The sequence below is a fragment of the Colobus angolensis genome, unplaced genomic scaffold (assembly GCF_000951035.1).
Source record: "Colobus angolensis palliatus isolate OR3802 unplaced genomic scaffold, Cang.pa_1.0 Scaffold101, whole genome shotgun sequence".
NCBI lineage: Eukaryota > Metazoa > Chordata > Mammalia > Primates > Cercopithecidae > Colobus > Colobus angolensis.
Window position 1 is genome coordinate 4,283,108 of NW_012111031.1, and position 10,157 is coordinate 4,293,264.

The window sequence follows — 10,157 nt, forward strand, 5'->3', positions numbered from 1 at the left end:
TTTTTTTTTTTTTTTTTTTTAAGACGGAGTCTCGCTCCGTTGCTCAGGCTGGAATATAGTGGCACCATCTTGGCTCACCACAGCCTCCGTCTCCTGGGATCAAGCAATTCTTCTGTCTCAGCCTCCCAAGTAGCTGGCACTACAGGTGCCTGCTGCCACACCTGGCTGATTTTTGTATTTTTAGTAGAGACAGGGTTTCACCTTGTTGGTTAGGCTGGTCTTGAACTCCTGACTCCAGGTGATCCACCCGCCTCGGCCTCCCAAAGTGCTGGGATTACAGGCGTGAGCCACCACGCCCAGCCAACAATAATTTCTTAGTATCATCACTTACTCAGTCATTCAAATTTCTCTAGTTGTTTCAAATCAATTTTTCATTTACAATTTGACCCAGGATCCAAATAAGATCCTTCATTGTTATTTTATTTATTTATTTTCTTTGAGATGGAGTCTTCCCCTCCATTCTTCCCCTCACAAAAAAAAGTCCCCATTGAGTTTAATATTATGGCCTGTGAGAGTTGCTTGGTAATATTTGTAATGCTGCTATTGAATTAAATTGTTTGCTTTGGATATAAAATTAAGTGACTCATCTTTTCGTTTGTTTGTTTTTGAGGTGGAGAGTCTAGCTGTGTCACCCAGGGTGGAGCGTGCAGTGGCACAATCTTGGCTTGCTGCAACCTCCACCTCTCAGATTCAAGCAATCCTCCCACCTCAGCCTCCCAAGTAGCTAGGATTATAGGCATGCACCACCATGCCCAGCTAACTTTTTTTGGGTATTTTTAGTAGAGACAGGGTTTCACCATATTGGCAGGCTGTTCCAGAACTCCTGATCTCAAGTGTTCTGCCTGCCTGGGCCTCCCACAGTGCTGGGATTACAGATGTGAGCCGCGGTACCTGGCCTAATGACTCATCTTAAAAGAAAAATTCAAATATTGAACTTTGAAGTAAAACATTTTTATTTTTCTTTTCTTTGTTTTTTTTTGAGATGGAGTCTCATTCTGTTGCCCAGGCTGGAGTGCAGTGGTGCGATCCTGGCTCACTGTCAGCTCCGCCTCCCGGGTTCACACCATTTTCCTTAAACATTTCTTCATGAGAAAACTATGTCAGAATAAGTTTATGGCTGGGCCTGGTGGCTCATGCCTGTAATCGCAGCACTTTGGGAGGCCGAGGTGGGTGGATCACCTGAGGTCAGGAGTTCAAGACCAGCCTGACCAACATGGAGAAACCCCGTCTCTACTAAAAATACAAAATTAGCCAGGCATGGTGGCGCATGCCTGTAATCCTAGCTACTCGGGAGGCTGAGGCAGGAGAATCGCTTGAACCCAGAAGGTGAAGGTTGCGGTGAGCCGAGTTCACACCGTTGCACTCCAGCCTGGGCAAAAAGAGTGAAACTCCATCTCAAAAAAAAAAAAAAAGAATAAGTTTATGGTATTGAAAGTACAGCAAGTTAGGCCGGGCGTGGTGGCTCAAGCCTGTAATCCCAGCACTTTGGGAGGCCGAGACGGGCGGATCACGAGGTCGGTAGATCGAGACCATCCTGGCTAACACAGTGAAACCCCGTCTCTACTAAAAAATACAAAAAACTAGCCGGACGAGGTGGCGGGCACCTGTAGTCCCAGCTACTCAGGAGGCTGAGGCAGGAGAATGGTGTGGACCCGGGAGGCGGAGCTTGCAGTGAGCTGAGATCCAGCCACTGCACTCCAGCCTGGGCAACAGAACGAGACTCCGTCTCAAAAAAAAAAAAAAAACAAGTACAGCAAGTGCAATAAATTTTTTTTTTTTTGAGACGGAGTCTTGCTCTGTCACCCTGACTGGAGTGCAGTGGCATGATCTCGGCTCACTGAAGCCTCTGCCTCCCAGGTTCAAGCAATTCTCCTGCCTCAGCTCTCAAGTAGCTGGGATTATAAGCACCCACCACCATTCCCAGCTAATTTTTGTATTTACAGTAGAGACCGGGGTTTCACCATGTTGGCCAGGCTGGTTTCAAACTCCTAACCTCATGATCTGCCCACCTCGGCCTCCCAAAGTGCTGGGATTACAGGCGTGAGCCACTGTGCCCAGCCAAGTGCAAGAATTTTGACCAGCACAAAGGTTTAAAGAAGATAGAGAAATGTTTCTGATGGAGAGTAAAGCAAATAATTTTGGCAGATGAATGATATAAATGTTTAAAAGGCACAGATTTGATTTATTAGGTGGTTGTGTGAAGATGATGATAGTGAAATTTAGATGAGGAAGAAAATACTTGATTTACAAGAATACATGAAGAAATAATCTAAGATTATATAGCATTTTTCCTGATGGTTATGAGTGGAAATAGTGCCTAGCATTAGCAAATTGATGTCATAATGAATTGATCAGAATTTGTAGTTTTCAAATGTTTAAGCCTAAACATTTGGTTTTAGTTTTTGGTTTTTTAGGTGAGTTATGACATTGTGAAAAACTTTCATAATAAAATGGTACTTTCCTATTATTCTTTATTTGAAATAGGTCATAACAAAAGATTACATTCCTTAGTGCTTTTTGTTTGTTTGTTTTTTGGAGACAGAGTCTCACTCTGTCACCAGGCAGGAGTGCAGTGGTGTGATCTTGGCTCACTGCAACCTCCACCTCCTGAGTTCAAAGCAAATTTTGTGTCTCAGCTGGGATTATAGGCATGCGCCACCACACCTGGCTAATTTTTGTATTTTCAGTAGAGACAGTTTTTCACCATGTTGCCCAGGCTGGTCTCAAACTCCTGGCCTCAAGTCATCCATTTGTCCTCCCAAAGTGCTGGTACTACAGACATGAGCCACTGTGCCCAGATTACATTGTTTAACTTGATCATTTATTTTATTTATTGGCATTTGGCTCTTTGTAAATATCTTCTTCATCTTCAAAGAATTTAAGAATTTTTTGTTACTGAAAATCAAAAGAATGTGTTACAACCTTAGATAGCAAATGAAAAATAGGAAAGAATTCTCATAGTGTTCCTGAGCAGTAGCAGCACTGTTAGAGTAAACATATAGACATGTATCCTCTGTACCAGTGGTTCAGAATTGCTTGTGGAACTTGAAACATGATAGATGCTTGATCCAGTGTAGAACTTGTCAACCAGAACTTCTGAGTTGGGACCTTGATATTGTATTGTTTAAAAGCTCTATGGGTATCTCTAATTGGGAATCCCTCAAGACTGTAAACTCCTTTATGATATTATAAAGTTAAATATCTTTATCTTTTGGGCCTAGCATAGTGCCTGGAATGTATTAGATGCTCGGTAGATTTTTGAATGAATGGGGTAACACTCATTTGACTCAGTGACATGCATTCTTATTGCGTGATAGACACTCTATAGTAATTACACAAAAGGTAAAATAGGGTCTTCTAATATTTTGGCTTTTATTTGGACCATTGGGGTTGTCACATTCTATATTTTTAGTAGAGTCAGGGTTTCACTGTGGGTGGCCAGGCTGGTCCCTAACTCCTGGCCTCAAGCGATCTGGCCCCCTCGGCCTTCCAAAGTGCAGGGATTACAGGCGTGAGCCACTGTGCCTGGCCCATGTTTTATATATAGTTTTAATAAGATATAAGCCTCTCCTTTCAGCTTAGGTTGGCCATAAAGCTTAGGCAGTATGGACATTATGGAATAAACCCTGGAACTGGAATCTAGGCCAATGGCAAGTTACTTGATCTCTCTGAATCTCTTTCTCATCTATAAAATGGGCATAAAAGTTTTGTTTAAGAGTTTGAGTAAAAAGTTTTGTTTAACCATTTAGTAATGGTAGCTGCTATTTCAGTAATTAATGTTTGACTATAAATGACTCATATTTATTGTTTAAGTGATAAACTACAAGGCTTTTTATTTACAATAATGTTGATTAGACATATGCAAACCACCTATAATAAAAAGAAATATTGATTTCAGCTTGCACAGAAGATGGGATTTCCACCTAATATTGTGGAATCAGCAGCAGAAAACATGGTCAAGCTTTACAGCCTTTTTCTGAAATATGATGCAACCATGATAGAAATAAATCCAATGGTGGAAGATTCAGATGGAGCTGGTAAAGTATCTTCTTTTGTCTAATATGATTATTCATTTATTTCTGTGTTATGTGCTTCCCTAAGGAAGTTAAACTCATAGAGGTTCAGGAAGTTAAACTTCTACCTATGTAGAAGCTTTTTTTAAAAATAACAAATAGAATGAATATGAACCAATATTAAACCCATTAAAACAAAACAAACTATTAAACCCATTAAAACGAAACAAAAAAAAAAAACACCTTATAGAGACATGCACAGAGGGGTCGGAACTGTGCTGTCCAATACAGTGACAATCAGCCACACGTAGTTATTAAAATTAATTAAAGTTACATAAGATTTAAAAATTCATTTAATTAGTTGCACTAGTCATGGTTCAAATACTCAGTAGCCAAATGTGCTTATCATATTAAGAGAGCCCACATATAGAACATTTCCATCATTGCAGAAGGTTTTATTGGGCAGTGCTGGGTTAGTGTATCCAGTGTGGTGGTGATTGAGCTGTAATTTTGTCAAATTAGCTATCTGGATATATAGATTGCATACTATATACATTTTGCACCTTTATTCACTTAGTAACATATCCTGGGGAACTCTTTATGTATATGGGGTCTTTATACATTAAGGATGTCAATCTTTTGTCTGACATTTGGTCTGAATCTTTTTCTGAGATTGTACTTTAATGTTATTTGATTTTTGGGGAAATGTTTTTGTTTTTGCATGTACTCAAATCTCATTACTTTTTTTTTTGAGACTGAGTCTTGCTTTGCTTTGTTGCCCACACTGGAGTGCAATGGCGTGATCTGGATTCACTGCCGTTTCCGCCTCTTGGGTTCAAGTAATTCTTCCGCCTCAGTCTCCCAAGTAGCTTGGACTACAGGCATGCACCACCACACCTAGATAATTTTTTTTGTGTTTTTAGTAGAGGTGAGGTTTCACCATGTTGGTTGGCTAGGCTGGTCTTGACCTCCTGACCTTAGGTGATCTGCCTGCCCCGGCCTCCCAAAGTGCTGGAATTGCAGACGTGAGCCCCTGCGCCGCCAAGTTCCATTACTTTTATACTGAGATTTTTTTTTCTCCATCTTTTACACTTTTTTTTTTGGAGATGGAGTCTTGCTCTGTTGCCTAGGCTGGAGTGCAGTGGCGCGATCTCGGCTCACTGCAAACTCCATCTCCCAGGTTCACACCATTCTCCTGCCTCAGCCTCCTGAGTAGCTGGGACTACAGGCGCCCCCTGCCATGCCCGGCTAAGTTTTTGTATTTTTTTAGTAGAGACAGGGTTTCACCATGTTAGCCAGGATGGTCTCGATCTCCTGACCTCATGATCCACCCACCTTGGCCTCCCAAAGTGCTGGGATTACAGGCGTGAGCCACCGTGTCCAGCCTTCTCCATCTTAAGATCAGTAAATATTCATCCTCAATGTGTTCTGTTTTTTCTTTTGGGTCAGTTTAGTCAGATATGTTCTATTTTTTAAATTGTTTCTTTTTTACTTTTACATGTTTAATCACTTAATATTTTACTTTAGCTTTACTTTTAGTTTTTTAGAGTATCTTATTCTATTTTTAGTAAAGCTAAAGTAAAGGTTCTGCAGTGAGAACTTTATTTTCTTTTTTTAAGCTTTCAAGTAAAGCTAAAGTTCTGCAGTCAGGTTAAATTATGGCATTAAGATATTCTAAAAAACTAATAGTAAACTGCATGAAGACACACTTGGAATTTAAAGTCCAAATGTGATAAGATCCAAAGGACCTTGATAAATGAAGTCCTACGTCAGACTCTCTTATTTGAGGTAGAAGTTCAAGGAAATTGATGTTCTCTCTAATTTGTTGTTTGACTGAATATTATCTAGAGGGATTATGGATTCTAGGTGGAGTGGGATTCTTTCAGCCATGGCAATTTTGACAGTTTCTCATCGGAATGGGTTGAGTTTCTTCATGGTCTCAGAAGTTATTATTGTTTGAATTTTAAGTCTCTTATGTGTTTCACATTTAAAGATATATAAAATATTAATATATACAAGTTTATCACAGCTTTGACTCCTCAATTACCAAATTTGGGGAAATAATAGCACCCCAAAACCTTAGCCATTCACTGGGAACAATTATCCAAAGCATTACTATGTTCCCAGAACCTTGGCCTTAGTTTTATCAAAGATCGTGGCAGAAACTCAGTGGTATCTGAGTGAAGAAGAGTAGACAGATACTAGTCTCACCAGAATACCAGTCATCCTGATTATTTTCCTGTGGATTTAAACTCAGGAGAAATCTCCAAGCAAAAATTGATTTTGGTACTATGCATTTGTTACTTCTAGAGAGAAAAACTACCAATGTGTCATCTCCCCTGTTGAGTACCATGAAATAGGCACCTCAGTGTGAACTGAGAATGGGCTCTACTGATACTCTACCCATACTTACTTGTGAGCATGTATTGTCAGTGGCTGCTTCTACTGCCTGTTACAGACCTTCTGCCTAAGAAATCTCTTTCCTAGGGATTTCACCCTGAGTTTTTTTCCATTGGAGAATCGCCCTCAACTGCTTCCTCAGTAAACCTGCCTTGATCTTCTGGAGTGTACTCCAGAGGCCTAGCAAGGACTACTGCCTTCACTAGGTGTTCCTCATGCCCCTCTCCCCCTTTTAAAAATTTAATGGGCTACCCAGTATTTAGAAAAACACTTTTTAAAAATCCAAATACTGATTTAAAAAACCTTAATACTGAGTCACAAATTAAAAAGTATTAGCAGATATCTAAGAATTCATAACACAGATAATGATCTTTAAATGCAAAGCAATAACATTGGAAATTAATATAAAATATTGTATTTTTTAATTTTTTGAGACAGTCTTGCTCTGTTGCCCAGGCTGGAGTACAGTGACACAGTCACAGCTCATTGTAGTCTTCTGGGCTCATGTGATCCTCCCTCTTCAGCCTCTTGAGTAGCTGGGACTGCAGGCGCATGCCACCATGCCTGGCTAATTTTTAAAAAAATTTTTTGTAGAGATGGGCCCTCAGTATGTTGCCTAGGCTCGTCTCCAGCTTGTGCGCTCAAGCCATCCTCCCACCTCAGCCTCCTGAAGTGCTGGGATTAAAAGGTGTGAGCTATCACACCCAGCTTATTTCTTTTTTAAATATAAAGAAAATACTTTATGAATTAATAAAGAAACAATAATGGAAATGAGAAAATATTTCAGACTGAACAACTGCAAGGAATGTAGTGTTCATTGTGAGGAATACTCATGATCAAAGGGGTCAGTTTCTTAGTATTTAGGTTGGTGCAAAAATTGCAGTTGTTGCCATTTTTTAAAAAAACGGCTATTACTTTTGCACCAGCTTGTATAACTTAAATGTAGTTATCTAAGGATTAACTAAAAACTGTCCAAGAACCATCCAAGAGTGGATCCTTATCCAATTTATAAGGAAAGTAAAAGGATAAGAATTGCCAATTTTTTTCCTATTCAACAGCATTAATTTAATTTAATGGGTGATATTTTGCTGAACTAAATCATTCCTTACTGTGAATATGGTACCATGTGGGCTTTTTTTCCCCTTACTTTTAAATTTTGATACAGAAATAAACAGTATAGGGAACTCCTAAATACACTTTCCTCAACATTGCCCGTTGTTTACATTTCACTCTATTTTATTCTCTTTCTGCTCTCTGTCTGTGTAAACATGCATTTGTGTGTATAAAAATATAAATATATTTGGAATCATTAAGAGTGAGTTGGAAGACATTATTCTTGTAGTAACTAAAAACAAGAACATTCCTTTTTTTTTTTTTTTTTTTTGAGGCAGTCTCGCTCTGTTGCCCAGGCTGGAGTGCAGTGGTGCAATCTTGGCAGACTGCAAGCTCTGCCTCCTGGGTTCTCACCATTCTTCTGCCTCAGCCTCCCAAGTAGCTGGGACTACAGGCACCCGCCAACACGGCTAATTTTTTGTATTTTTAGTAGAGACAGAGTTTCACCATGTTAGCCAGAATGGTCTTGATCTCCTGACCTCGTAATCTGCCCGCCTCGGCCTGCCAAAGTGCTGGGATTACAGGCGTGACCCAAGAGCATTCTCTTATATAACCTGGCTACATTTATGAAAACCAAGAAATTTAACACTGAGAAAATATTATCTAATTCATAATACATATTCAAATGTAGCCAGGTGTCCTAGTAATGTCCTTTATACTATTTTCCCCCAGGAGCAGGATCACACATTGAATTGAGTTGTCACGTCCATTTGACCTGGAACAGATCTTGAAGTTTGATTTGTTTCTTGACCTTATGTTTTTGTTGTTCCATTTTGTTTTTTTTTTTTTCTTTTTTAAAGAAGGGGTCATTTATTTCGTAGAATGCCCTTCAGTTTGTGTTTCTCTGTCTGATGTTCCCTCATGGTGTTTTTTTCCTTCATAGTGCACGTTGTCAGGAGGTACATTATGTTGGTTTGTTCCAGTATTGATAATGTTAACTTGGCTCACTTGTTTAAGGTAATGTCCAGGTTTTTTCATTATAGAATCGTTATTTTTTCCCATTGTAATTACTATGAAATTTGTGGGAAAATATTATACTACTTGTCAAACTTTTACCCATTAGTTTTGGCATCTACTGATGATTTTCTAACTGCATCATTCCCTCTATATTTAGTAGTTGACTTTGTATTAAAAGAAGAACTTTCTCTTCTGCCCCATTCGTTTGTATTAGGATGGGCTCATCCATTCTTTAATCAATGAGTTATCCCTTTTAATCATTATTTTGTTGCATGGACTGTCCCAGATTTGGCCAGCACAGGCCACTTTCAGGCTTGCTCCTGTGGCCTCTTTTTTTTTTTAAATAAATGAAAAATTATAAATAAAATTATAATTTAACTTACAATATTGAAACAAATACTCTTTCAGGAAATTGTTAAAATAATACAGCCTTGCATGACCTTCACCCATTGATGACATCTTATTTAGCTGTATACACCCAAATAGTTAGTTGACATTGGCTCATTACTGTTAGCTAGACTAAATATTTTATTTAGTTGTCACCATTTTTTAACATTTTAAACCTGCATTCATTTGTGTGTGTATATATAATTTTATTTAATTTATTCCATACATAGATTTGAGTAGCCACCACCACAATCAAGATACAGACTGTTCCATCAATACAGGAGACCTCTTTGTATTCACAGCCTCTACCAATTCTTTCCTACCCCGTCCCTGTGCCCTGGAAATCACTAGTCTATTCTCCATCCTCTATAGTTTTTTTTTTTTTAATTTTGAGAATGTTATATAAATGCAATCATATAATATATAACCTTTTAAGGTTGACCTTTTTACTATACATAATGCCTTTGAGGTCTGTCCAGGTTGTTGCATCTACCAATAGTTTCTTTTTTATTGCTGAGTAGCATTCCACTGTATAGAAGTACCTGATTTCATTAAACTATTTACACTTTGAAGGATATTTGGGTTATTTCTAGTAGTTTGCTATTACCAACAAGCTGCTACAAACATTTGCAAGGTTTGTGTGACTGTAAGTCCTCCCTTTGTCCTTTTGATATGCCCATATTATTATTTGAGCAAGGCTTTAAATTTTGTGCAATAATATATTCCAGGATTGTCTTCTGTTTTCCTTGTCACAGTTTGGCAATCCACTGTTTCTCCAAAGGACCCTGGCTTCTTTTTGTGGAAAACGATATTTATTAATAGGTACCAAGATAGACTTACTATTTAATGCATATTGCTAATATTGTGTCATTGCTTCTAGACCTTTTCAGCAAACACAGCCAAGAAGTATGTTTGTGTATGTGTATGTATATGTTTGTACACATACATAAAAACACACCTATGTTTATGTCTGGTTATTTTTGTTTGTTTGTTTGCTTGCTTGTTTGTTTTGGGACCAAGTCCCGTTCTGTTGCCCAGACGGGAGTGCAGTGGCGTGATCTCAGCTCACCTCCACCTCCCGGGTTCAAAGCGATTCTCCTGTCTCAGCCCCCTGAATAGCTGGGATTATGGGCACTTGCCACCATGCCTGGCTACTTTTTTTGTATTTTTAGTAGAGATGGAATTTCTCCATGTTAGCCAGGCTGGTCTCGAACTCCTGACCTCAGGTGATCTGCCCACTTCAGCCTCCCAAAGTGCTGGGATTACAGGCATGAGCCACTGCACCCG

At 39.0% G+C, this 10,157-nt stretch overlaps 1 protein-coding gene across 3 annotated transcripts in view; it reads left to right on the forward strand.

Moving 5' to 3' along the window:
* Positions 1-10,157, forward strand: part of SUCLA2 (succinate-CoA ligase, ADP-forming, beta subunit) — a 76,748-nt gene that overhangs the window by 34,032 nt on the left and 32,559 nt on the right. For all 3 annotated transcript variants that reach the window (XM_011939704.1, XM_011939696.1, XM_011939711.1), the window contains exon 6: positions 3,899-4,037. In XM_011939704.1, the coding sequence (XP_011795094.1) occupies positions 3,899-4,037 (139 nt within the window). The remainder of the gene's footprint in view (positions 1-3,898; positions 4,038-10,157) is intronic.